The sequence below is a fragment of the Tetrao urogallus genome (genome assembly GCF_951394365.1).
Source record: "Tetrao urogallus genome assembly, chromosome: 1".
NCBI classification, from domain to species: domain Eukaryota; kingdom Metazoa; phylum Chordata; class Aves; order Galliformes; family Phasianidae; genus Tetrao; species Tetrao urogallus.
The window spans coordinates 75187690-75215275 of record NC_136813.1 but is presented as its reverse complement, the minus strand read 5'-3'; the positions used below and the strand labels follow the sequence as shown (position 1 = coordinate 75215275).

General features: G+C 40.6%; 1 protein-coding gene across 1 annotated transcript in view; it reads left to right on the top strand.

The window, feature by feature from the left end:
• The window catches only part of PHKA2 (phosphorylase kinase regulatory subunit alpha 2), a gene marked incomplete at both ends in the record, with an annotated part of 37397 nt that extends 12481 nt beyond the window's left edge, over window positions 1-24916 (top strand). The window contains 20 exons of the mRNA XM_079548274.1: window positions 253-331; window positions 1693-1827; window positions 3391-3500; window positions 6122-6266; window positions 6727-6799; window positions 8358-8521; window positions 9130-9303; window positions 10410-10498; window positions 11496-11629; window positions 13052-13208; window positions 14587-14666; window positions 14897-14975; window positions 15101-15230; window positions 16779-16880; window positions 17473-17591; window positions 19335-19382; window positions 21304-21471; window positions 22816-22869; window positions 24174-24374; window positions 24743-24916. Of these exons, the coding sequence (XP_079404400.1) occupies window positions 253-331; window positions 1693-1827; window positions 3391-3500; window positions 6122-6266; window positions 6727-6799; window positions 8358-8521; window positions 9130-9303; window positions 10410-10498; window positions 11496-11629; window positions 13052-13208; window positions 14587-14666; window positions 14897-14975; window positions 15101-15230; window positions 16779-16880; window positions 17473-17591; window positions 19335-19382; window positions 21304-21471; window positions 22816-22869; window positions 24174-24374; window positions 24743-24916 (2415 nt within the window). The remainder of the gene's footprint in view (window positions 1-252; window positions 332-1692; window positions 1828-3390; window positions 3501-6121; window positions 6267-6726; window positions 6800-8357; window positions 8522-9129; window positions 9304-10409; window positions 10499-11495; window positions 11630-13051; window positions 13209-14586; window positions 14667-14896; window positions 14976-15100; window positions 15231-16778; window positions 16881-17472; window positions 17592-19334; window positions 19383-21303; window positions 21472-22815; window positions 22870-24173; window positions 24375-24742) is intronic.
• Window positions 24917-27586: the final 2670 nt, after the last annotated feature.

Sequence of the window (27586 nt, the reverse complement as noted above, 5' to 3'; positions counted from 1 at the left end):
TACAAATCTACAATAGAAAATATGGATATGCAGATTGTGTCAGTCATAATCATTTTCTTGTTGTTCCAAGAAGTATTACAGCCACTACAACATAATTTTCATTGAATGTATTTAGTGGATGGGATGGGGAAACCAGACTTTAATCTGGCTTTCCTGATAAAATGTGAAAACTGGTTAAGAAATCTTCTAGAAATCTTCATCAAAAGCCTTTTACTTCATTTTTGTTTGTTTCCTTTCTCTCTCTCTCTTTAGGGATTTCTGGCTGCAGGTGAAATTGATCCCTTAAACAGAAGATTTTCCACTGGATTTAAACCTGATGTTGTGGTACAAGGTTAGGGAGTTTTAACATTCTGAATAAACTGGATTATGTGAAGGTGAAGTTCCTATTCAAGAGAATTAAGAAGGACGTGTTTTAAAATGATACTGATCTTTGCATGGCACGTGAATGCTTTGTTGATACTGTGAGAAAGTGGTTGTTTGTCAAGCTGCTTTTCTTCTAGGAGGAAAGATCAGCTTTAACAAATCTTTTAAAAAAACACTCATTATGATTTTAAGACTGGTCAGAGACTGGAAAGGACTTAGTGAAAAGGAAGGTTGTGATGGATAATAGCAGAAAGAGGAGGGCTGACAGGAAACCATTCAGTTCAGTTAGGATTTTGTGCAGCCTCTTTTCAGAGGACCCAAGAAAGCAAGGGGTGGGGCAGATCTCTGTGTTCACAGAGGTGAGGAGTGAGCTAAAGAGCAGAGCGCAGCCAGACTTACACCTGGTTTTTGTCTGCATCAGGGTGCATCTGCTGCTTTCATCAATGCAGGAGCAGCCAAAACTACATACTTAAGTTGAGGGCAAACACCAACTAATTGGGCATAAAAGCCTTCCTAGCTCCTGTATCATTCTGGAAAAGTAATCAGCTCATTTAGCAGGAGGAGCCTTCAGTGGTATTGCAAGCTGAGCAAAAGCTTGTTTATCTTTTGTTGTTGTCATAGTGGTGACATTTTGCTACTCTAAAATGCGTAATTTCCCTTAGATGCATAAACGCATGCTTATTTTTAGCATTCTTTGACTGCTATTTATAATGCAGAGAGTATGAATTGTCAGTCCCAAACCAATAAGCCAGCTCAGAAGGGCAAAAAAAGTGTAAAATCAGGCCTTGGATTGTAAATTCCTCCAATCTGGCAATCTGGGGGCTTTTTTTTTTCCTACCTCTTTCATTGTACGGCCTTTGGAACATTTATTGTCATAATCCTAACATACTTGTTCACCATTGACCTAGCTGTAACCATTGATGTGCTGTATTAAAACAAAGATTTTCAAGTAGGATTTCCCCTTGCAAGCCCCATCTCCTGAAAGTGACTGCACAATCCAAACTGTGTGAAATTGAAGAGAAATGATATCTAACCTCCGAACTAGCACTGCTTTGAGCAGGAGGTTGGATTAGAGACCCTGTGAGATCCCTTCCAACTTGAGCTACCATACAATCCAGAATGGAACAGAATGACAATATATATGGGGAAGTAGAGAGCCAAAAGCTCTCTGACGTCCTGTTAGATCTCATGAAGACATAAATTAAGAAAGAAGTAAAACCCTGGTGCATTTTTAGACAACTACACGATAGCTGGGAGGTGACAGTAAAGGCAGTGAATTACAAAGAATAACCTTGGCTCTTACAAGTGTTTCTGATTTCTGTTATGCAGTAACTGTTCTGGCAGAAACTAATCAAATTAAGAATCTTTTGCAAGACCATGGAATCAATGTTCAGAGCATTGCTGATATCCATCCACTCAGAGTGCAGCCAGCTCGCATCCTAAGTAATCTCTACACCATGCTAGGTAGGTATTTAAATATCTATTGCCATACTGGGTATTTTTATATTTCTTGCACACTGCCGCAATTTCTTTGATTTAAAAACAAACAAACCAAGACAAAATAAAACCCCGCGTTTGTGTGAAGAAGGTTAACAAAATTAGAACAACTGTCTTAAAAACTGAGATCTTATTCTTCCAAAAAGAAAAATCATTAGGCTATCAGGTTCTTGCTGTTGTTTCTTCCAACCCTGAGCCAAATGGAGCTCACAGAAGCTCTCTGTCTGCAAATCCAGAAACCTTTAAGGCTTTTATAGCCCCAGGACTTTATATAAAGTTCCAGTTTCTCAGCAGTGGCCCTGGAGGCCTGTGGTCCCTCTGATCCTGCCAATTTGATTAACTAAATGCACAAAACCTCAAACTTGTTTTAGTTAAGTTGAAAATCTGATAAACCTTCAGCCACCACTGGCTCTTCTGGTAATACTTGTTGGAATGAAGGGGGTCTTGGTGGAAAATTTGTTGCCTGTATTCCTAATTGAACTTACTTTTACAACTTCAAGCAGGCCAAAAAGTCATGACTCAAATCTGTTGCTGTTACTGGAAAGTAAAACTGGGATGGAGTGGATCAGCATTGGTAGATTCCTTTGCAGTATGGACAAGGAAAGCTGGCTGTATCATGCTTCCCTGTCAGTCTTGAGCATATTTCTGTGGTCATGTAGTTTATGGATAACATGGAAGAAGATACCTTACGCTTTTGTTTGTTTCTCAATATTATGTGGTTTTTGTTTTTTTAACAGAAAGTAAGAGGGCCTTCAAGTATGTGTTAGACATTGAGCCTTATATGTGAAGAAGGGAGCTTGCATATACTGTTTTGGGAAAATAATTTGTTTTCTTATTACAAGGAACTTCTAATAAGTTTAACATTTACAGGGCTTTGCTGATGTTTGCAGTTATTCTGTAGAAGTTTGAAATAGCTTTCTTTCACTAGTGGGGGTGAGTAGGATAACTTGACACAGAGATGTACTGTTTTCAACAGTGACTTCTTTGGTAATGTTCACAAGGATTTCTTTTCAGGCATTCAGTTGCTGGGCTTGTGTTCCTTGTCAGATGGATTCAGGTCAGCTCCTGGATGTTGGAGCAAAAGCTGCAATGCAGAACACTAGCTTATAAGCCCCAGTGAGAAGACTGGGGCTTATTAGCTCCAGGAAAGGAATCAAAATTTGTTCTTCAGCCTTTTACAGTTAAGAATTTTAAGGTTCTGTAATGAAAGCACTGCAGTTTGTTACTTGTTGATGGTCTACTTTTTGAAGACATACTTGTAGTTTTTTGGTGGTGAAGCTTTGGGTGCTGAGCAATGATTGTGATCAGAATACTTAATTTCATGGTCAGTGAAGCCAAACTTTTAATCAGGCTTTTGAAGTACCCTGACTACTGTATTGATGGTTGCTACAAAACATACCACTCTGTAGCATCTCACTCTTATCTATCTATTGCCTTGCTGAAACAAATGAAATAGGTCTCCATGTCTAAGATGGCTGTTGCAGAAAACCAGAGAGGAAGTGTTAGATGATATTTTTTTCCTCTTGTCAGGTCGGAATGAGAACATGAAATTAAGTGGACGGCCACACCGACACATTGGAGTGCTGGGTACCTCCAAGCTGTACGTGATAAGAAACCAAATATTTGCTTTTACCCCTCAGGTGAGCATCTAAATCTGGCAGGGAAATCCCTGTATATTTAATGGCTAATCATTAGGGAAGTACTTTGCTTTCATGTGCTATCAGTCCATTTTAGATAGAGCAGGGCTGATAAAGCAGATGTACTTTGCTTTGTGTTTTTATTTTTTTAAGAGCTTTGGATGATCAGAGTATTAAGACTACTGATAAATCTTTCTTCCATCATACAGCATCTAGCTTCTTTGGCTTTTGGCTTAGATTTGTTACTGATCCCTGCCAGAACCAACATTCTAATGAAATAATTTGAAAATAGGTCACTTAACATTTTCTTTCTACTGATTTCTTAGATGGAAAATGTACATTCACTTAAGTATGCCAAGTACTATAATCCCCAAGACACTAAGACATAATCTTTCCCTTGTTGAAAGGGTCACTTATGATGAGTAAAGGACGTTCTTTGTTTTCTGCTTAGTGTGCTTTTCATTGTAGCTGGAAGTTTGGATCCTCCCAGAATTAATGGCTCTTTTCATACATATAATGAAATACTACACGCTTCTTGTAGCCTTATTGTAGTAGTTGTTACTAGAAGGCCAGTGGGTCATCTACTCCATCCGTGTGCAACTGGAACAGGATAAAGAATGCTCACAGCCTGCTGACCTTATGTTTGATTAATATAGTCTTCAAATTCCAGCAAAAGAGATTCAGTGGGCTCAACTGACATGGCTTCTGCAGTGCTGCATAATGCCCAGATTTAACCATATTTTTTCTGCAAGTAATGTTCCTTCTTGTTCTTCCTCCAGTCAATTGACTGCAGCAGGCTTTGTAAGATATTTTGTATGCAGGAGGATTGCCTGTTGTGTTGTGTTGTTCCACCACACCAGTATCCATTTTTACAAATTAGGGAAAAGTTTCTCAGAGATGTTATTTAAAAACAAAACCAAAATAAAACATATCTTTATCTAGATCTTGTTATAAATATATTAAAAAATGGCATTTATCTTCAAATTGGGGACATGCTTATTCCATATTAGACTAAAACCTCCATAAAGTCTTCTGTTGTACTTTTCAGTCAGACATTACATCCTCCTCCGTTTTCTCTTTTTGATGGAGTGGAGTTTATGTTTAATTTCACTTTCCTTAGGTTAGTAATTAACTCATCTTTGTTGAAGTTGAGTAATGTCCACAGATTCTCTGGTTTTGTAATTTGTACTTCATCCAATTCTGTAATGAAAACGTGAGTTAGGAACGGGGCAGAGGCTTTTATTTAAATACCCTCTGAGCCTGAGAAGATGGTTAATAACTACCAGTGGAGAGCAGCTTTGGAAGCAGTTCAGGCTTTTTGGATGCTTTTCTTCATCCTACTAGTGTGACAAGCTTTGCGGAAGTCGGGATATGTTTGCCAATTCCTTCTGCGTGCTGTCTTGTTGCTCTTGAAGAGTGAAGTTAGACTGGTTTGCTGAGTTTGGTTTTGATCTGACTATTTGGTCAACTTGCTTTATCATTTGCAATTCTCTTGGTAATGGGCTTGTCTGGTCTACATTACTCTGGCCTTCCTTTCTAAACACAGGCAGTATATTTGCTACTCTTTGGATGTCTAGACTTGTTCTTTCTGAGTTCTTAAACCTAACTACCAGTGGTTCAGGAATCATTTTGGCTGCTTCCTTAAGTTGTTCAAATTAGTTTCTTTATACTTCACCAGCTTGAATTTATATGATATTTAACATTTTCCTCCCAACCCAGGCTGAACTCCTGTCACTGTTTTAAAAGCAGTGTTACAGATCATAATTTACTACTTTTCATCTCTCATTAAAGAGGGACACTGATTCAGCTTATCTGTGTCCTCTCTTCCTATCCTCTTCCTCTCTTCATTGAAAGATCTACAGGTTCTGTGTTTTCCAGTTACTTCTGATGTGTTGACAGGGTGTTTTCTCCTTGTCCATAATGGGTCTTACCAATCGATGTTTATTTTACATTCCAGCCTTTTCCCTCTTCCACCCCTCACTAATGCTTCTGTGCTTTTAACATTCATTGTGGCTGATTTGTCATACTTTTCATTGTTTTTCCAGCTTTTTAAAATTTCCATTTCTGATGATATAGTCATAATAGTCTCTTGTTGTGGTTTTTGGCCTTCCTTTGTAGTGAGAATGCCACCATTTACCACTGTACATAGAATGCATCTTTTTTTTCCCCTACCATCTGTCAGATGTTCCTTTTCTGCTTGTCTTTCAGAGTGTTTCTAAGAGACATCCACTTGTTAATTCCTGGTCCTTAGCATGCACTTAAGCCTGTTTATTGTTTGTATTGTTGCTGTTGGTTTTTCTTTCCACATTTAGGCTACTTTAGTCTTTCAGATAATAGACTACTGTAATTCATCACTGAGAAAATTCTCCCTCATGGGAGTTATCATCTACTTTCTGTTTGTACAGCTTGATTTTTTTTCACTGTAAGCCTATAAATGTAAGAAAATACACTCTCTGCAGACACATGAATCTCTTTTTTTCCTAGTGACATGCCTGGTTAGGTTAACTCACATAATCTGTGTCTAGAATAGTTCATGTGGCTTTTGTGAATGACTTAACAGAGGACATGGAAAAAATTATAGAGAGTACTGACAACCACTTATGCTGTATTTCTCTATTCTCTAGTTTACTGACCAGCATCACTTCTATCTGGCTCTAGACAATCAGATGATTGTGGAGATGCTCAAGATAGAACTGGCTTACCTCACTTCTTGTTGGAGGATGACAGGGAGACCAACTCTGACGTTTCCCATCACCCACACGATGCTTGGTGAAGTTGATTTTCTCTATTTCAAGTGCAGTAAATTGTTGTGGAGGAGTAGGATGTGGGTAGGTTTGAGAGGAGACAGATGGTGTGACTGTTTTAACATCTGAGTTTTAACATCAAAAGTGCAATTTAACTTTTTCAAGTCTACTGAACTTTGATGGCAGGGAATCCTTCATTTTGTCTTATTCCTCCTTAATATCCCTGCATCTTCTCATCATCTCCATACTGATTCTGTCCAAATAAATTTGGTAGTAGTCCTTTTGGAACTTGTCATGAGCGGAAGGGCTTGGAGTTGATTTGATTTTGTTCCAAGGTTTTTTTGAATAAACCAGTATTGATAACATTTGCAGGGTCTGTTTTAAATTTGTTTTTTAAAAACAAATGTTTGAAGACAAAAAGTGTTTGAAGAGATTATTTAAGAATGTGTTGGTAAGATTCAAACTCTTCCATTGTTCTTTTTTAGATGGTACTGACATTCATCCAGCAGTTCTTGCCACCATACGAAAATTAGAGGATGGTTATTTCGGTGGTGCAAGGTAATGCTGTAACCCTTAAATGGTTCTGTGATTTTTTTATAATTAAATCATACACAAGTCACAACTACATTTTAACTTGTGATAGTGATAGATCTTGTGCTGGAGCTCTACAGAGAGAGCAGTTTCAGCTTAAATTGTTATCTGGCAATCAGATGATAGCCAGACCTTAGGTGCAGTGGGAAGATGGGAAGAGTTAACACCTTTGACTGCCATTAACAGATGGTGAAAATGCAAAGGCAGTTAATGTCTTTTTTTTTTTTTTTTGCCTCAGTTTTCAATATTAATTGAAGGCCTTAAGTTGTCCTGCCCTGCAAGTTGGAGGACCATCATTTGGGGAGCAGAGATTTTCCATTTGTTGACATCGAAGTTTAAGGAACTAATTGTATGAGTTGAATGTTTACAAGTCTATAGGGCCTGGTGGGACTCATGTCTCAGTACTGAGGGAATTAGTAGATATTATAGCAGGACCCCTCTCAATTCTCTGTCAAAGTTCATGGGAATCTGGGGAGGTCCTTTGTGACTGGAAACTGACCAAGATTGTCTACGTTTGTAAGAAGACAGAAGACCATGGAAATTATAGACCTGTTAGTTTAACTTCAGTACCTGGAAAAATTATGGAGAAGATTAGCCTAGGTGCCGATGAAGAGCAGTTAAAGGATAGCAACAGCCATCAGACCCGCTATCACTGATTGAGGAGGAAAGTCCTGTCTCACTAATTTGGTATCCTTCTATGGTAAGATAAAGTGCTATCCATGCTAGTGGATGAAGGGAAGACAGTGGGTATTGTTTTTATGGATTTTAGCACGATGTCTAATACTGTTCCTCTCAGTATCCTTTAACTATAAGATGAACAGGTTCACATTGTGCTGGGTGATACACTGGCTGAGTGGCAGAGCTCAAAGGGCTGTAGTGAATAAGGCTGCATCTGGATGGTGGCCAGCCTCTAATAGTGTTGCTGAGGGCTCTAGTGTATGGACAGTCCTAACAACATTTTTACTGGAGATATGGATGTAGGAGTTGGATGTACCCATAACAAATTTGCTGATAATACATATCTGGGAGATTCTTTTGACTCTCTGGGGGCATCTAAATGCTCTATTTGATGCTCTGATCTATCTAGACTCTCTTTGAGAGGTTTAGATAGATTAGAGCATTGGGTGATCAATAGCAGTTTGAAATTTAATGTGAAGAAAATGATTCTACTGTTGAGACAGAGTAATGCCAGATAGTTACAGGCTGGGAGCTGAGTGTTGGGAGAGCATTCCTGTGGAGAGGAATCAGAGGGTGTTGTGAGCGTTACCATAACACAGTTAAGTGCAGTTACTAGATAGAGCAGTACTCAGCAGGATCTGCAACTATTTTTTTTTTTTGCATTTATTTTCTCCACACTGGTTATTTACTTCTTCATAGTTACTAAAGGTAGATTTGATTGCTGGATCTCATAGGTTTTGGAGCTGTTGAAAGCTCGGTGAGCATAGCCAATAGTATCAAAATGGTGTATGTTGGCTCTAGCATACTTATATGCCATACTCCCTCTGGTGTACTTTCCTGTTTGCAGGGTGAAGATAGGCAAGCTGTCAGAATTTCTTACCACATCTTTTCATACGCATCTGAGCTTCCTGGATCCAGACTGTGATATAAAACTATTTGATGACTCTCATGGAGGCTGTTGTAGCCCTGACAGTGAATATGGAGGCTATCCAGCAGATTTCTGTGAAAAAGGTAATAGTTTTTTACTTTATTTTTTTTTTCTCTGTCACATTCTGTAGAGTAGACGTAGAGTCTGTCCAAGCTTAGAGTCTGGGGTTACCTACAGCACAAAATCTGATGTATGCACAGTTGATAGTTATTCAGATCTCTCATACGTCAGCTCAGGGATGGTATGTGCATGACTTAGTTTGAAGGAGATTTTGTGAATTCATCCTACATCCTCGATGTGGCATTGACCAGTAACTGCTGTGGTAAAGCTGAGTCTGAGAATCAGCAGGTGGGAGGTGTGTAGAAGATGCTAGAGGGAGTAGAGAGTGTGAGGAGCCACAGACAAATTCGTGCACAAGAGCTGATCTTTGGTCTACCAAAAAGAAAAATTCTTTTGATCTCTTTCAAAGGGAAAAACAGTTTCTAAACTTTACTGTTTAAAAACTATCAAAAATTATTTACATTTTTCTTTCCAATTTGTTCAGCTTAGAAGTCTCTTGCTTATTCTTACGTTTTCACGTACTCTTCTGTATAAACAAGAATAGAGTGATATGTGTGAAAAAAGAAAGTACTGGTATTTTAAAGGTTTTCTTACCTTTAATACTCATTTTCTTTTATGTATGTCTCACTAGAAAGCCAGGATGAGCTGGATCAGTATATAAATGATATCCTGCAGAGTACAGCACTGAAGTCATATCTGCCTCCAACTTCAAAGACTGCTCATCAGCCACTTGTGTTCAGTGCAAACCATTCCACACAAGAGATACTGTCAATAATGGCCAAGGCAAAGGGTTTGGAGATTCCAGGTATTTCTCTCTATTATTTGCCATGGGTGCTAAGATGGATAAGTTCAGTTATTTTCAAATTCTATTATTTGGAGAAAGTTAGTAACACAAGTGTGTTGTAGCTGTTAAGAAGAGAGTCTGAAGTTGTTGCTGTAGTTCCCACAGCATCCCATATCATGATGTATGTATAAATAATCTGCAGTGAATCAAAGTTAATGTTATGGAAACTAACTGATCAGATAGAATTTTAGAACATGAGTCAGTTCATTATTATTATTATTATTATTTGTCTTTGTACAAAGGCAGACAAATAATATACTTTCTTAATCCAATGAAGTTGTGGTGAAGTTAAGTGTTTCAATGACATGAAACATCAGTATGCACATGTATACTCTTAATCTATAAGAATAAATGGAGTACCAATGGAAGGCAGTATTCCTTATAATGCTGCATTAAACTGATTGGAGGACTTTCACCCAAATAATGCTTTGACTGAATTTGTAAGTAGATTCCGACATCTACAGTGTTTTTCATGTAGATATGTAGTATCCAGTATCCTGGTTAAGAGAGGGCTTCTCTCAACTTCACTGGACATTAATAAACCTTCAAACTTTAGTATTTTCTCCTATCTTTCATATGCTGCAGAATCATGTGATCCTCTGTTAAATTTGTCATATAAAGATAGCAGAGCATGAGCCTGCATTCACATTTGTCACTTCAGTTGCAGCAGTTTTTCAATTAGACCATTTTGTCCATATGTTAAACATGTTTTAGCATGTTTACTGCAAAAACATTTGAAATACTTGTCAGGATCAGGTCATTCATTTGTAGAACATCCGAAGCACAGACTGCCATAAGAGGTGTCAGTTCAACATGTTGTGCCTCAGACTTTGATGTGCTACTTTCAAAAGCTCTTGGACCAGGTCTGCAGGAAGGAAAAATTTCAAGTGTGAGCTTGTCTCTTGAGTTCCACACACAACATCTTGGAAGTGTTGCCTAAGTTAACTTGACTCTCAGAGGTATTTCTGTTGTTTTTCGTAGTACAGTTGCTTCATATTTGTGGTTTTGCTTTTCTGCACGACAGCAACAAAAGTCTTTTAAGTGTTGTCATTGGCTTTGATTTCCAGCTGTTTCCATGTCTCTTCCAACTAAAGTTCTGAACACGCACCGGAAGTCCTTGAATCTTGTTGATATTCCCCTTTCCCTTGAGAAAAAGGTAAACCGTGGGATTTTTTATGCTGTTTATGTTTTTAGGACTCAATATTTTGAATCCATCTGGTTTCCAGCCAAACCGTACACTAGTTCTCATTTTGTTACCTTGACAGCAAAGCTGTCTGCCTGGGACAATGGGTAGGGGGTGGTTGTTATTTTTTGCTGGGAAGTTTTTTTTGTTAAATAGATATTACCACATTGATATATATATTGTCTAATAAACAGCAATTGTATTAATTTCTAGCCAGGAGAGTAGCATATGAAAGGACAGCTGTCATACAGCACCAGCTGAATCCCACTACTAAGCACAAAGGGCAAGGCTGGGCTGGATATTCTGTCTTAGCATGTGTGACTGGCTGCTGAGGGTGGTGACATGAGGTTGTATCCAACCTGCTAGAAGGTTCTGTTGTATAGGCTTTGTCTGTGGAGGCAGTATTTCAGGACTGTACAAATAACTGAATAGCTTGTTAAATAAAACTTGTTCTCATCTAAGAATTCACTGCAGTGTTGCATCACCTGACTAGTTAACATGCTAGTTCCAAAGCATTGAAAAATTTGTGATGGCAACATCTGCATAAGTAAAGCACTGCAATTATTCAGATTGGAGACAAGACTAAAAGAACAAAAAAAAACCACCTCTAAATGTTTTCAGCAAAAAAGTGGTATCTTTCTGCTTTGTTTCATTGCAAGTAGCAGTGTATGACAGGAAAAGTATGCAAATAATTTTGTTTACTTCTATGAGAATTTTTTTTTTTTGTCCCAAAAATAGCTTTCCTGGTCGATTGAACCAAATCTAGAGACAGTCCATTCTGGGTGCTGTGTTTCTGGGGATCATACTTCTTTTCATGTCTGCCAGTAGTCTAAAAAAACCCTATATGATATGTCTATATTTCAAGCACGGAGTTGTGTTGCATGTCTGTGTTCTTTAATGGTGAGCTACAGATTTTATCTGCTGCTTTTGTCAAGGTCTGTTATTGATTTTCATCCCTCTTTGTTATTAGGACCATGAAAAGGTTTTGAACTTAGCTAAAGATGCTCATGGTGATTTGGATTGCAGGAAGCTTGTTGAGCAGCTGAAGGAATGCCCAACGCTCCATGATCAAGCAGATATCTTATATATCTTGCATATACTAAAGTGAGTTATCTGAGTATAGGCTTCAGCCCCTTAAGTTTGGCTACAGCTATTTGATTATTGTTGTGCAAAAGGTTGTCACTGTTCAGGGACTGTGTTTTCAGGGGAGAGGTTAAAATGTTTTGTGCTTTAACAGAAACATTTTCAGTCAGCTTGACTACATAAATAATTTGCATTCAGAATACATCTGTGCAAATTTCAAAGTTGATTGACACACAATTTTGCCAAAGTGGGAGTGGAGGGATACTTAATTTTCTCATTTTCTAACTAAAGCACAGATGCAGTTTTATTTTTTCCTCTAATCCTTCCATGCTTAAGTGCACAGTTGACTAAAACTTGGTGTTCTTCAAAGTGTTTCTGGAAACGACTCAAGCTGCTGGGGTTAGTAAAAAAAAAAAAAAAAATTAAAAAAAAAAAAATTGTTCATTAAGTGGATTTGAGTAAAATTCAAATACAGATCAACAGAATTATCTACTAGAGTGTGCTAACTGGCATTTTTTCCTTATACTGTTGGAATCTGGTAAAAAGTTGGTTTAGGTTGCAAAGACGTGCATTTATTGATCACAGATGGTCTTCCTTAATGCTGCAGAGATTGTGTTAATGTTTATCTTAGTCTTTCTCCTGTGTGGGCCTTTTCTTTGGTCTTTTTATTTTCCTAAGCAAAATAGTAACTCTCTTAAAAAGGAGATCCTGAAAAATTACTTTTTGTTTGTTTGACTGTATGTAACACCCTTAGTTTACTTTCTGGAGCTGTTTCACCACTGGTGTCCCTGTTGGGCTTTGGTGAAATGTGTCCCTCTAACTGGAGCTGAAAGATCATCATGTGATGCATGGAGCCACTGTCAACTAGAGGCACTTTTTGTTCATAATACAGCAAATTTCAAAACTGGAAAAGGAATGGAAAACTTCACTGATTCATCAATATTGACAGAAGCAGTGTGGAAGACTAGTTAGTAGCTAAGAATAAGGCAGGGAGAAATACTCATAGAGGCCCTGTAGTATCCGAAAAAATGGGTACCGTCTTTATTAGTACTGAAAAAAAGTGCTGAATTTCACTCCTAAGGAGCAACATATGGAGTGTTCTTCCATTCTTTCAATCTTCCTTGTGCTGAACTTAAAGCCAAATGGGAAATCCCCTGGCTGGTTGCTTTGTAGTCACAGGCTTATGGCCAAATGAGATAATATGAGAGTTGCTGTTACCAAGAGGTTTCTGCCCACGTGTAGCTGATCTCTGATGAAGAACTGCTGTGTCCCATTCACTTCACCCAAATGACTGTCACACAGAGGAGAATTCAGTCAAAGTCTGGTTGCTCGTTGTGTGTTAAGACTAAGCAACGTAGTGTTTTCTGCTTTCTCTTTCTGTCTCTTCCTCAAGGACCCGTTACTTGTTTGATCTAATGGAAATAATCTTCTGTTTTCCTGCAGAGGCCCTGATTGGGATACACAGCTGAATGGACAATGTGGAGCCACTGTTCATTGTCTGCTCAATGAGCTCTACAGAAAGGCAGGCCTCAATCAAGAGTGGGGCTTAATCCGTTATATTTCTGGTATACTTAAAAAGAGACTGGAAGTCCTGGCAGAGGTATGAGATAGGAATAGTGCTGGTTCAGATTCCTGCCTGAAAATAGGACTACCAATGTGAGGCACAAGTGCCAGTGGGGGTTGTGCTTGCCCTCTTCTGGTCTTACTTCACAACAAACCTAGTACAGCATTTGTCAGTAAACACTGTTTGCTTTCCTGATCTAAAATCTTGTTACAACCTCTCTCATCTGTACTGAAAAGTGTGCTAAGGTTAGAGTGCAATGAGAATGTCAGTCTGTAAGTGATTGCGAAGGCCTCATTTAATCTCTGTTAATCCGAGCAGCTTAATTATGTGCGTTGAAAGCTGTAGTGGTCACTGGTAATTGCTTATTGCTATTGTGGTAACATGAACACTTGGAGCACCAGTATATCTTAGTGCTAGAGATGATGCAAAAACATGCTGCAGTAATTTCTGTCCCATTAGGCAGGCAGTCTGTAGTGTGAGTGGCAGTACAGAGGCATTATGATATCTGGCCCTGCTTAACATTAACAAGAAAGATCTGTTGTAAGGGTACAGATTTCCTTTGGAACATTACAAAACTGTTCACTCTGCTGTTTTAGGGTTTTTTAAAAAAATACTTAATCCTGCATATTTCCAAAGAACTCTTTCTCTAACTTCTGTCCATTTTCAAAGCTTTGATAATCATACTTAGAATGGCCTGTTTTACTGACAGTTGTATTTGCAGGGAGCAATTTGCAACAGTCACTCTGCGTGATTCCTCATTAAGTACCTTTTCCATCCCCAAGGCAGTACATGCTTACAAAAACCTGTGTACATTAAATTGCAGAGATATTGACTAAGAACTGTAGAGGGTGAGAGTAGAGGTATATGTAGCTTTGTTATACGTTAAAGGAAGGAAAACAGAATCAGAAAAATATGAAGAACATTACTCAGTGAGGTCTTTGATTCAGAATAATGAATCGGGTAAATTAAGCACTCGCTTTTGTAGGAAGTATAAAAGATTAAAATGCTGGTACTAGAAGAATTCTGGTATACGGGGTTATTTTCTTTTTTTTTTTTTGCTAATACTACCAAACTTTCCGTTAATAATTTTTTTGTCTTAAATAAAAATGAAATATTTATCTTATGATAAAATTCTTTATTGATCTGCCAGTCCCACTGGAGAGCATAATAATTCTGCTGCTGATTTCAGTGTGAGGAAGCAGGCTTTCAGCCTGGGCAGACTCCTGAGGTCCTGTTAACCTCGGGGTATATTTGCCAACTGGTTAACAGCATTCTGCTGGATCTGCATATCTAGTAGTTAATTGAAATGCACTTAGAAATTGATAAATAAATGCTTCATTTTCTGGAGTTAAAAGCTGTGTGACTTTTGCATGTCTCAGAAAAAGATCTCTTGCTTTCTGTTGTATTGCAATAGGCATGCACAGACCTCCTGTCACACCATAAGCAGCTTACAGTGGGGCTGCCACCAGAACCCCGCGAGAAAATCATTACCACGTAAGTTGGAGCTTCATTTCAGTTGTAGAAGCAGACTGCCTTTCAGCTTCCTGCTGGTGCCGTTCTGCTGCTCTCACCTTTTATTTTTCAACTTCAGAAAGAATTGCAGCCACCAAGGCAGAAAAGTCTGCGGTGCAAAGATGTTTCTGGGTGACGTGGTTCTAGTGCATGTTCAAGAGGTTGACAACAAGTGCTGGACTTATTGCTAACTGTAGTTTGCCCTCTTACAGCCCTCTGCCACCTGAGGAGCTCACAGATCTTATTTATGAAGCCAGTGGCCAAGACATCAGTATTGCTGTCCTGACACAGGTACAGAGCATGGGAAAAAAATGGTTCTTTAAGCTGTGCCCAGTGTAATGCCAGTGTTCTTCTGAGACTGGGAAAGCTGGGATGACCCACGCTGAATGGGAGCTCTTCTGAATTTGTCCTTACAGGAAATAATTATGTACCTGGCAATGTATGTCCGATCGCAGCCTAGTCTTTTCATGGAGATGCTCAGGCTCCGCATTGGTCTGATAATTCAGGTGATGGCCACTGAGCTGGCTCGGAGTCTGAAATGCTCGGGTAAGAATAGTTCTATTGTGGGAGATACTTCTGGCTTTATTTTTGCTTCACCTCAGTTACTAATTTTAAATTTGTGTTAAATTCTGTTGTAAAGAATTTACATATACAGTTAAAAATTGAAAATAAGTTCTGTTTGGCTTAATGAAAGATTCCTGCCTCCCTGCACTCTGTCAGTCTGAAGTAGATGTTAAATACTTAAATACCCTGACTTTCAGTGCTTGAGGTGCCAATACTGAAATTGCAAGTGTATGTATCTTCAGAATATTTGAACCTTGATTATTCAGCATTCTTGTGAGTTTTATTCAGCATAAGTTCTGTCCTGTAGTTCTTCTTGCTTGGTATGTACGTGGTTGAAAAATATTTGCTATTTGGATTTAAGCTAGTGATACCAACACCAGGAGGTCAGTAAAAATGTGTACCTCATAAGACCACCAGCTGCTGCATATGCACTGCAAAAAAGCAAAATGAAGAAACTAACAAGTTGTACAGGATGAAAATACTTTAAGTAGAGAGGAGAAATCATGACTGAGGTGATAACTGAAAAATCGCTGACGAATTTTCCACCTCAAAGGAACTCAAATTAGTCAGAGGTCAAGAAGAAACAGTCGTAAGAAGTGATCAAGTTAATGTGGTGAATGTATAGTTTCAAATGCAGATGCTTAGGAGCATGATCCTTGTGGCTCAGCTCATTGTTGTTCCTAATGTATTAGCACACCCCAAGGGGGATCAGTGGAAGTTTATTTTAGAAAGGCCTCGCTTGGGCACCATTAATGTCTTCGACCAAACTCAATGCCTACCTCTGGGGAGGTGTTTGTCCATTAGGAGAAGTTGGTAAATGGAGCCAAGTAATTTTCTGGGATAATTCTGTTTCTCCACGAGGAGCATTCAGATAGCCCTGTTTCCCCCAGAGCTGAAGCTGAGTACCAGAAGCTGCTACATTCACAGTTCAAAGCCTCTTTTTCCCGTAGTCCCTTCTGTTATTTCTTTGTAAGCCACTCTCAGCTTCACTGCTGCTTTTTCCATGTTCTCCTATGGGAAATTTCTCTGTGCACTCCTGTGCCCATGTGTATGTATGAGCTTTTTCTCACACTTCGAAGCATCATCCTTTAATTAGAGAAAACACCACAAGCCTGCCATTTGCATGCATTTCTTTATGGAATAACTCTGGCTCTGTAATTTAGATCTGAGTAAGATCATCTTGTGGGAGGTGGCTGCAGTGCCTTTTCAGTTGATCTGCTCTGTGAAGGAGCACCTGCTTCATCATAACCTTTGGTGAGATTTCACACAGCTGTGATAGGCTGCTCAGTAAAGTAACTGCCATCATCTCCATTCAGTGTTGAAATGTGTTTTCTTTGAAATGACTCTGCATATTAATTTTTTTTCTAGGGAAGCAAAAGTAAGTGATGGAATTTCATTCAGTCAGCAATTTAGTTAGGAAAGCCATCCATAAAGCATCCTATAGTTGCGTTTGATTTTTGTTCTTGTGTGTATGGCTTTGTTTTGTTTTTGTGGATTTTTTTATTTGCCTGTTTTTGTTATTTAAACCAGGTGAAGAAGCTTCAGAGAGTTTGATGAATCTAAGCCCTTTTGATATGAAAAATCTCCTACACCATATTCTCAGTGGAAAAGAGTTTGGTGTGGAAAGAAGCTGTAAGTTATCCATTTGGGTATATGTTAAATGGGAACTGTAAATATATAGATTGTGTAGTAAGTAGGAACCTACCATCTATGCATGTAAAATAGGAGTACAGGTAATGTACGAAACAGATCTATTGCATATATCTGTTGCGGGATAAAAAAAGCACATATGATGGTAACTGTCCTACACAGGAGTAATGTTGTATCAAGGCAAACTTTTAAAATGAAAAAATGTAATGTGACCAGAAGGAAGATTGTGAAAAGGATGTGTCCATTCTGCCTCCCAGGAGTGTATCTGTGATCCCCAGTATTTCCAGATGACACAGCTGTGTGTTAAATCCTCATGCACTTAGTGCAACTCCAGTGTCTTTTGAAGCTATGATTGTTCCTTGTCTTTGAAGGTCAAATCCTAACATCCAGCTGTGGCTCTCTATCTCTGAATTGACGTAATCGGGTTTGAATTATTGATGTAATTTGAAAGCACGCTGTCAAAAAAAGCATTGAACACTTATGAAAGGATATGCTTTTATCTGTAACTTCTAGACACAATTTTGTCTCTTTTCCTACCAGTATAATTTCTAAAATGTTCATTTGCTTCTTTTAGTGCGACCTATGGATTCTTCTTCATCCAGCCCTGCAATTTCTATTCATGAAATGGGGCCTTCAGGAGCAACGAAAACAGAAAGAAGTGGTATTACTAAATTGAAGAGTGAGATGAAGCAGGTGAGGGTTTTCTGTCAGTGCTTATCAGAAAATGTAGCTGCTCTGGAATGGCGTTTTATCGGAGTTTTGTGTTCCTTTCAGGAAGTTGTTCCAATGCCAAATAAATACATTCTTCATAAATCACAGAAATTGCCAGTCACCCTTTGGTTTAAAGGCTGGAGGGAGATGCTGCTTCCAAAAATGAAGCCTCTTCTTTGTTCTTGTTTCATGTACTGAATATTGCAACTTAGCAAATAGCAAAGTCTACTGCATTCATGGCATCAACTTTAAAACAATTTTTTATTGTCTTTAGCTATAGAGAAATCAGCTGCACATTTCACATAGATTTTCACATAGGTGGTTTTCATTCCTGTACTCTGCACAAGTTTTTAATGTGGTCTATCTGCTTTCTAGAAAGGTACATTTGGAAGAGAAATCTTGGTGGTTTTGCTTTTTCTTTTCTGGTTTTGTTTTTTTATGGACAGGAGAAACATACTTCATATTCTAGCAGTAATCCAAGTTCAGTATTCTTAGTTACACAGCAACTGAGCTTAATGAGAGAAATGATAGAAGACACAAAGTGTTCTGGATGAGTGTGACTGATGGTTTTATTGCAGCTGGTTTTCATTTTTTTTGTGTATGTGTGTTTCTACTAGTAATTTTCTTTTGCTCTGGATAAATAGGAAGGAGGTGAAGTGAAAGACATTGATGTTAAGTGTATTGTATTGAAGACATATTTCAAAAACACACTTTCTGCTAAGAGCTTAGCAAGCAAAAGCATTTACTCAGGCCATTTGTGTAAGTTTCTAGGGAAGTATGGGGTGTTCTGCTTTATATGAAACAAAAATGCTGAATGAGCTTTTGGAGAGGAAGAGCATTTCTGTATAATCGTTGACACAGAGCATTTTATGCTGATGTAAAGATGAGTTCATAATTCTTTTTTGTGATACAATTAATCAGGGAAGGCAAGGTGTGGGTGAAATTTGTGTTTTGTACCTTGTGAGATCAGGTCACTGTGTTTGAGCCACTCTGGTGCCTTAGTGTTACTGCGGCCAAGCCTGCCTTGTCCCCTCCTGTGGTGCAGCAGTGTCTGTGAAGCTGCTGCAGGGTGCTAACTGCAGACTCTGGATGACCTTGGTAGCTCCCTTTGGGCATGGCTGTTAGTCCAGCAGCCTACTGGGGATGTTCAACCTCAGTGCCTTTTCCAGAATGAACATGGACTGGGCGCTATGCAGCAGCATTAAATCTTAAATATAGGTGTGCACCTGAGTTGAAACCCTGTGAAGTTTGTCAAGGCTGGAAAGGTACCTCCTTGCATTGCTTTTGCATTAGATAGATGTGGGTTTTTTTTGGTTTTTTTTTTTTTTTTGCAGAAAAAAAACACAGCAGAAGAGTTGGTTGTTTTGCTTTTATTTCCCCTCACCGGTCCATACTTATTGCTTCACACCACATCTCAATGTATTTGTGAAATACCATCTTAATGTCATTGTGGTTGGAGGGACAAGCAACTTTGTGTCAGGAAAAACATTTTGAGCACTATCACGAGACAGAGCTCTTGTGTTGAACATCTACAGCTCTCCCATTTACTGCAGATGCTTCTGGAATATGTAAACTCAGCCTTTGCCTGTATCTGAGGCTGTCATGGCTTTCTTTTGAGTACCTGAGTTTATTCTGTGCTCCTTGCCTTTGTGCAGATGGGTTACATAACCTTGTTTGTGTCGTGACAGTCTGTCTGATCTGTTCGTGTCTGTTTTTGTTTTGTAGTTCTTTCATGAGGGCCACTCCATGTCCAGCAGCATGTTCGCTTCCAGGGTAAAATGATATCTGCAGTTCTGTTCCTGCTCTTCACCCTACGTGTGTCTGTATATGTCTGCATACACGTGTGCAAGGACCTTAGCTCTAAACTCCTCCTGCTGCTTCTGCTCTGTGAAAGCTTCTTTCAAACCCTCTTTGTTTAGTTCATCTTCACTGGGAGCCTGTTCTCATTAGTAATCTTTTAATAGCTCAGTCTCACATTTAGATCCACTTAGCTCTTCCTAATAGTAAACAGCTGAAGCAGATAAAGCACTGTCACAGATTTAGCTACCTGATTATATATTGCAGGTGTCATCAGTATTTAAAAGTAACATAGCATTTATGCTGGCAATCTCTGGCTGATGATGACCAGCACAGTTTCAGAGTGCTGGCAGTTTCAGAGGCAGGGATTTTATAGGCTCAGGCATCTCCTCAGGCAGTCATTTTCTTTCAAGGCAGAAAATTGTAGCACTTCAGCTTTTGCTGTTAAGAAGGAATATAATTGTTTAAATATTTTACCAGTAGAAGCCTTAGCGATTTAAATTCTGAGACTCCAAATCTGTCACCAGGAGACGGAAGGTTTGCAGCTATGTGTGCACTCTGAACTGGTGATTGTGATGAGTGCACCTCTGCACTCTCCTCAGTGGCACAGCCCTCAGGTGCTCTAAATACAATTACAGAGCACCCCTAAGCACGTTGCTGCAGCCTCTCTCTTCCAACATAGCAGTGCAGAAAGAGAAGATTCAGCTGCATTTGATAAAAGTGCACAGAAGTTTTTGAATGAGATCTCTGCCTGAGTAGTCAAATTAATTACTGTTTGTGGATGGATTTCTGCTTTGCCACTGACCCTCCTGTGTCCTCTGGTGCTGCAAAATGAAATGGAGGAGATCCTGATTATCTCAGTCAGGGTGTGATAGTAAGGAATAGGGGGCATCAAGGGAACACCACCTACATCTCACTGACACCAGCAGAAGTGAAAAATGGACTTTGTTTTCACTTACTGATCTTTCTGTGGAGCTTGGCTCTGTGGAGTCACTGAGCATACCCCTTGCAAACATGCACTTTTTGGTCTTATTTCCCACTTTCCCCAGTACCCTGCTCGGGCAGTTCTGTACTCAGAGAGGATGGGATTTCAGAAGGGACCATCAGTGAAGTCCTTCCTGGGCTGAAAGTAATGGATGTGCAAAGAAGTACGAGGGAGGCAACAGAATAGCAGAGGGCCTGGGAAAGTGAAGATGGGCAGCCTGCACATATCCTGGTGTGACAGTAACAGTGAGGATGTGGTGGCATTGCCACATCTTTGAAGATGATTTGCTGCCTAGCTTAGTCTTCAAGTCTGGTAGAGTTAAAATAGAAAACCAATCATAGAATCATTAAGATTGGAAGAGACCACTAAGATGGTCTTGTCCAACCATGAATCATGACAACAAAGGAAAACAAGGTTGATGTTTACAGAAAGTTGGGTGTGGTAACTGTATGACCACATAAGCTTGGTCTTTAATCAGCATATGGTAATGGTGTCATAGAATATGGAGGACCTCACTACAGACCCACTGACTCTTTTACTCTTACCCACTTACTCTTTTGAGCCTGAAGTCTGAATCAGACCTACCAGTAAATCCCACCACTGAATGCAGCAGTAAAGCTGCCATGTCAGCCAGCTCATACTTGTTAAAACAGCCATGCTTTGAGTTGAACCGAGCAGTTATGCCTTGTGGCACTGCTGGCTCATTTTGTTGAGAAATGATTGAAGCATGGGAGAAGTGGAGTTTGTCATGAAAGGGGAAGAGTGGAATGAGACTGCTCCATCACCTTGTATGATGCCGTGGCCTGTGGTTTTTCTCCTGGCCCTGAGCTAGCACTGTAACAGTACGACATCTTCACAAGTAGTTGCACCCATGGGGATAGAAAGCAACTGAGGCTTTAATGTTTCTTACAGAGGAGCAGTACTCCACCATCTCCTTCCAGTACTTCTCCCACCAGTTCCAGTGGAGACATTAGTTGGGGTGACCGCAAAGGGCAGTGGCTGCGCAGAAGAAGGCTTGATGGTGCCATTAACAGAGTTCCTGTTGGCTTTTATGAGAAAGTATGGAAGATTCTTCAGAAGGTAGGTTGACAATTATAGCAGTAAGAAAACAAAGCAGCTTATGGGAAGATGGTGTTGCTGGCGAAAATTTGTCTTCAACTGTAAGACTAGTGGAAACTAGAATTATTGGTAGCAACGTATCTGTAGGAGATATAAGGGCTTCATTAATGCAACTTCACATGTTTGCTTGAAAGTGTTTTTTTTTTCTCTGAAAACACCGGTGCACAGTTTTTTGCTGATCAGTTGTGTTTTACCACTATTTAGCATCACTCCTGGCCTAATGCAGGCTGTGCTCACTGCCGCTGAGGGGCACTGTAATGCAGTGCAATTCCCATGCTCCTGCTGGAAAAGGCTGCAAGGAATTGGCTTGAGAGCTTCACTGACTCTTCCAAAATGATGAAAACTTCCTGGCTTTTCTGAGCTGTGTAACTCTTCTAGTGTTACTTGCTTCTTGTTATATGAAAAGTAATCCGTGGTAGCACCTTGAAGATCTGAGGTATGGAAATGTGTTGAAGCAGATCTCCAGGAGGGAGAAAAGGGGAATTAAGAATTTCTGTTTATTTCAAGGCAATGCACCTGTTCTTCTGCTTTGATGAGTGTCAATATTTGGCAGCCTGCAAAACTGAACTATTCAAGCCTACACCATTGCGGAGATACTGAGCACCTGCTTTGGTTATTGTAAAATCAGTTGTACTGAAGCTGTTAGTGTTGATGTCAGCCAAGACGAATCATATGTGACCACTAGATTTAGATGGGATCTTTCAATGCAGTGAACATCACTTGTGTACACAAAGTATTGTCCTCTTCTTAGTGATTTTTTTGTGCCTGAGGTACCCAGATGTGCCATTCTTTAGCCTGCCACCCCTTAGGTCATATCCTTTTCTTGTGTGTCACACTCAGTGTTGCTGACACCATCTCCGTGACTGCTGGTGGCCCATTTCCAGCAACCACAACATATTGAAGTCCTTCAATTGTGGTATCCTGCATCTCAAGCACTTAACTAAATGTTGTTTCAGTGAAAAATGAGAAATAAAGGTTCTCAGTTCCATGGTTTCTTGTCATGATTTTGCATTATGTGCCCCATAGAAGATTTTTTGTTCTTGTCTTCTCCTTGCTCTGGTGGCTCTCCCAAGGAATTTCCTCCCATTCAGTAGCTAGAAGGGAATATAGAGCACTGTGCAAGTGTTGTGTAAGGTTATTTCTGACAGTTGCCAGGCTACATAATAAACTCTTGAGCAAAGGTGAGGTAGTAGTTTTAGCAGGTTTTGTTGTTGTACTGAAATTTATTACACGTTGGCTTGGATCATTCAGATTTACTTGCAGGAACTATAATTTCTGTTCACTGTCAAACTTCTTTTGTTTCAGTGCCATGGTCTGTCCATTGATGGGTATGTCCTTCCTTCTTCAACCACCAGAGAGGTACAGTAAAATGCCAAGGGTGTTTCTATCATATGGCTGAATGTTTGATTTGGCAATGTAAGATGCAGAGCAGGATTGATGCTGCAAGGTCCTTGTAAGAACAGTCACTGTGAGAAGGGGCTGAGGTGGTGATCTTTCCTCCAGCATCTCCCTGGCTTCACCGGAGGCTGTAAAAAGAATTTTTCCTCCACCCATGCCTGGCAGTGGGTTTGGGAGGGTTTGCCCCTTTGCTGTGTCTGCTGCCTGTGCGCCTTCACCGACAGCAGTTTGCTTCCTTTGTTTCTGAGGGTGGTGGTAACAGCTGAAGAGAAGGGCTGGAATTTTCTGCCAAATTTAAACCTTATTTTACAGAATGGAAGGCTTTATTTACTGCTATTGTATAAATAAATAGGCTTATGTTTTTGGTATGTCAGACTTAGTATCTAATTTTGCTGTTTAAAGGAATCAAACTAAATAAGCACAGACCTTCTAAGGCAACAGCGTTTCACACAACATCCATACAGTTGTACAGTGAGAGTTAGGCTGTTCTGCAAGCAATAGAGCTGTGTGTTGGTGTTAAAGCACATCCGATCTCTATAGTAAGTTCAGTTCTGCAGTTAATGTGAGATACCAGAGTAGTGCTTGGAAAGCAGAATGCATGAGGCTGTCACATTAAGAGCAAAGAGATGACTTTGATGGCGAGTTGACCTGATAGTGGCCTTTCAGTATCTAAAGGGGAGCTATAGGAAAGAAGAGGACAGACTCTTCAGCAGGGTCAGTGGTGATAGGACAAGGAGAAATGGTTTCAAGCTTGAAGAGAGTAAATCTAGGTTAGATATAAGGAAAAAGACTTTTATAGTGAAGGTGACGAGGCGCTGGAACAGGTTGCCCAGAGATGTGGTGGAGACACATCTGTGGAGCCTTTCAAGGCAAGTCTGGATCAGGTCCTGGGCAACCTGATCTAGTTGTGGTGGGACATTGTTCACTGCAGAGAAGTTGGACTAGATGGCCTATAACAGTCCCTTCCAGCTCTAAGGATTCTATGATAATTTGCTAATTAAGCATCAGCAGTCCCATATACAAATAAAATATGTATGTGTGATGGGTCACAGGGCTGGAGCAGTTTCTGGAAGCTGCACAGCTGCTTGCAGGATCAGGGCCCAGTGACAGAAAGTTTCTGTAAGTGCTGAAGCTGTACAAATGTTTTGTTTACTTCAATCAGTGCCCCCACGTGAGGAGAGGAGCTTATGGTTCAGAGCTTGGGGGGTGTGGGGGAACTGCTCTTTTGGGTTTGTCAGTTTTTCTTTCTTTCTCTGACTTGCCAGATGACCCCATGTGAAATCAAGTTTGCTGTACATGTGGAGTCTGTGCTGAACCACGTCCCCCAGCCTGAGTACCGGCAGCTCCTAGTGGAAGCCATTCTCGTCCTCACATTCCTGTCTGACATCGAGGTGAACAGCATTGGGGGGATCATCCATGTAGACCAAATAGTGCACATGGCCAACGACCTCTTCCTGCAGGAACTGGTGAGTCCAGAGTGCAAAGGAGGAAATCCTTCACATCTGAAATTTGTCCCCTGTTCATTTTTGTGTGTGTGATGAATTTGACCAAATTCATGCCCCAGTCAGCTGCATGCAGCTCCACCTAATTATAGAAGAACATTGAGAAAGCTAAGCACAAAGTGTTCAAATTATCAGTATTTGAGTAATCAAAAAGAAAACAAGACAAAATTTGTGATTCTGTGTGTGTATACTGTAATGAAGGCTTCAGTGAGGGAAGGGAGGATTGCTTTCTGTATTCAGCACAAATGCAAAATCATCATGGGGTCTTTTAATTCTGATAAATAAGCATAACTGCCTAACTTTCCCTATATCTTTTCTCTGTATCTTTTCAGAAATCATACGGAGCTACGGGTGGTATCTTGGAGAAGGATGTGGCCACAGGAATTTGTCACTTCTTTTATGACAGTGCCCCAAGTGGGGCCTACGGGACCATGACGTACCTGACAAAAGCCATAATTATTTATTTGCAGGATTTCCTGCCTAGCACAGGCTGTGTGATGCAGTAAGCAATGTCTCACTAGGGAAAAGAGGCTAGGAAGCTTCTCCCTGTTTTGCTGCCATGAGCTGCCTGTTTGCTGCGTGTCAGCAGGTACACCAGTCACAGTGTTATGTTACCTGCACACCTGCCTGAGGGGGACAGGTGGGTGGAATATGGCCTCATTTTAAGGGAGGGTGTGAGAAAGAGCAAATAACGAGGCTTATTCTGCCTAAACTGCATAAATGTAATTCGTATTAAATTAGCAAGAATTAGTTCTGCCAAGGGGGAAACAGATTACTCTGTGGAGATCAAAAGGCATAATAAAACGAGGGAGCTGAATCTCAGGCACAGAGTTTCCCAAATAAGGGAAATAATGGAACTCATTAGTTTTTCTCCTGCCAATCTGTAAATCTACATTGCTGTGAATCACTAATGTGCAGTGTGAAACATCCAGGGGGAATGTAAATGAAAGGAATTGGGAGAACTGGAAACAACCAGGTGGTATTTTTAATACACATTCACCCTGATTCTCATCTCGTTTGCACCTCGTTAGTGCAGGGCTAGCGCCGGTAGAGACAAATGTCTTACAATAGCCACTAATTTGAGATGATAGCAGCTCTCAGGGAGATGCCTTTCGCTTTAATCTGAACAAAGCTGCTTCCTTCCCTCTGCAGGCACAGTCTCAAGACTCCAACTGCTCCGAGGTGACAGGGAATTTTATGCTGTATTCTTTTTCTCTGAACAGAGAAAGATAGATCTCAGCCACTTAAGCACCATTCCATCTCTCCTGATCGTTTCCCTTGCAAATAGCCTCGGAGCTGAGAATGGCGTAATAGCCGCCCTTCCAGTGCAGGGAGAGTTTATAGAAAGCTTTGATTTTTCCTCTCTGTCTTTGTTTCCCCCTCCCCCCCCTTTTTTTTTTTTCTATTATTATTTTTTTTTTCTTTGAAGGCACACTTGTCACTCATGGCTAGGGATGGGCTCTCTGGAAGTCTCCCTCCAGCCATCTCCCAGTTTTGTGCCTGTTATCACCATGAGTAGGTCTACTGCAAGCAGCTGTGTGGCTGCTTTGAGCTGCTGCGACTCCTGCTGGGAAATGGCTCCACAGTCACTTAACGTGGCAGCAGAGAGAGGTTGGATGAAAAGAGGGCAGCAAAGCCGCTGTCTCACCTGCCAGTTACTGGCACGGTGGTGCCGGGGAAGATGAGCTTCAGGTGGCAGGGCCACACCAGAGGTGCTGCTGCCACATCTGTGCTCTTGCTTGGGAGAGAGAAGGCAGGTGGGGGTGGGAAGCCTGAGGAGGTGATGCAGAAGTAACAGGAGAACTTGGCAGTCTGCGGACCCTGAAGCTTTTCCGAGGATGCTCTGGAAGAGGTCTGTGCTAGATGTGGATAGGTTAGGATAAAGAGGTGGTTTAGACTGAAACAAGGGTTTGGAACCTACAAAACATTAAACTCTCTCCCCCCCCCCTTTTTTTTTTTTAAATGGGAGTAACAGTGAGTGTCTTTGATTTAAAATTTCTGCTATGATCTAATTTACGATTTATGTTTGATAGTCATGATTAGTTATCACATGGAAGCCAGACACTGGCAGAGGACTTAGAAGGTGCTTTGAAGAATTCGGATAGCTGCTGGTAAACAGTGGGATGCTGAAACACAGCATGAGTAGAGGGAGATCTCATTTAACTTGCAGGTCAGGTCCTGCTGCTGAGCTATGGTGGCAGGGTGGTGTCAGTTGGAGTCCCATTTAGTGCAGACCCAATTAAGCAAACAAGCTTTTGCACCAAACACTCCCACACCTGGCAGAGGATGCACCTGTGTGCTACTAAGCTGTTACAAAACAAAAGGAGTGCTGCTGGAGGTGAGGCTATGCTCCCCAGGTGAAAGCTGTCACAGCTCTACCACTAATTGGCAGTGATGGGTTTGGCTGTCGGGCTTCCCAGGGGACTGAGAGGAGGATGACATGGCTAAATTCCAGGTCTTGTTTACAGAAGGAAGGTGAAGGTAGGTTGACATGTCCTGTCTCAGAAAGAAGGGCTTCCAGCAGCTGAGGTGGTCCCCTGGGCCCTGCTTTTTCAGCCTGCCATGTGCAGCTGCCACAAGTACTTTGTGCTTGGCTGTGTGACAGCTGCCAGGACTTGCAGGGCCGGGCTGTGGCTTGTGCAGAGGAATGTCACTGCAGCGTGTTATTTATTAGCCCCTGCAGAACACGGTGAGACATAAAAAAATTTGGGATGAGAGTGATGAAGGAGCCTTATCTGGATCTGTTTGGATTTAAGCACACGTAACTGGGCCGTGCGTGGCTCCCCGTTTTACACTTTGGTGGCTTTTCTTCCTGGCATGGCGTGCTTTGCAGTTATCTCCCCTCCTCTACTCTCTCCTTCTGCTGGGGGTGAGGGTGCCCCAGGCTACCTGCAGCAGCTGCTGGGTGTTGCTTTTGGTTGGATGACTCAGTTCCTCTTGTGCTGCAGCTCTGCAGCCCTAAAAGCAGTGTATGCTAAGTGCTGCATTGCGACCTTCCCTCCTCTCTCAAGGTGAGCATCCTTCATCTGAATCCTCCACTCTTCAAACTATTGTGCTCTGTTCCACGTAGGTTGTCAAAATACAGGCAAGAAACAGACCACAAACTTACACATTATGTGAAAGCTCAAGCTTTATTTTTGTGATCTACTGTATGTGAACATGCTTTGGCTTAAGCC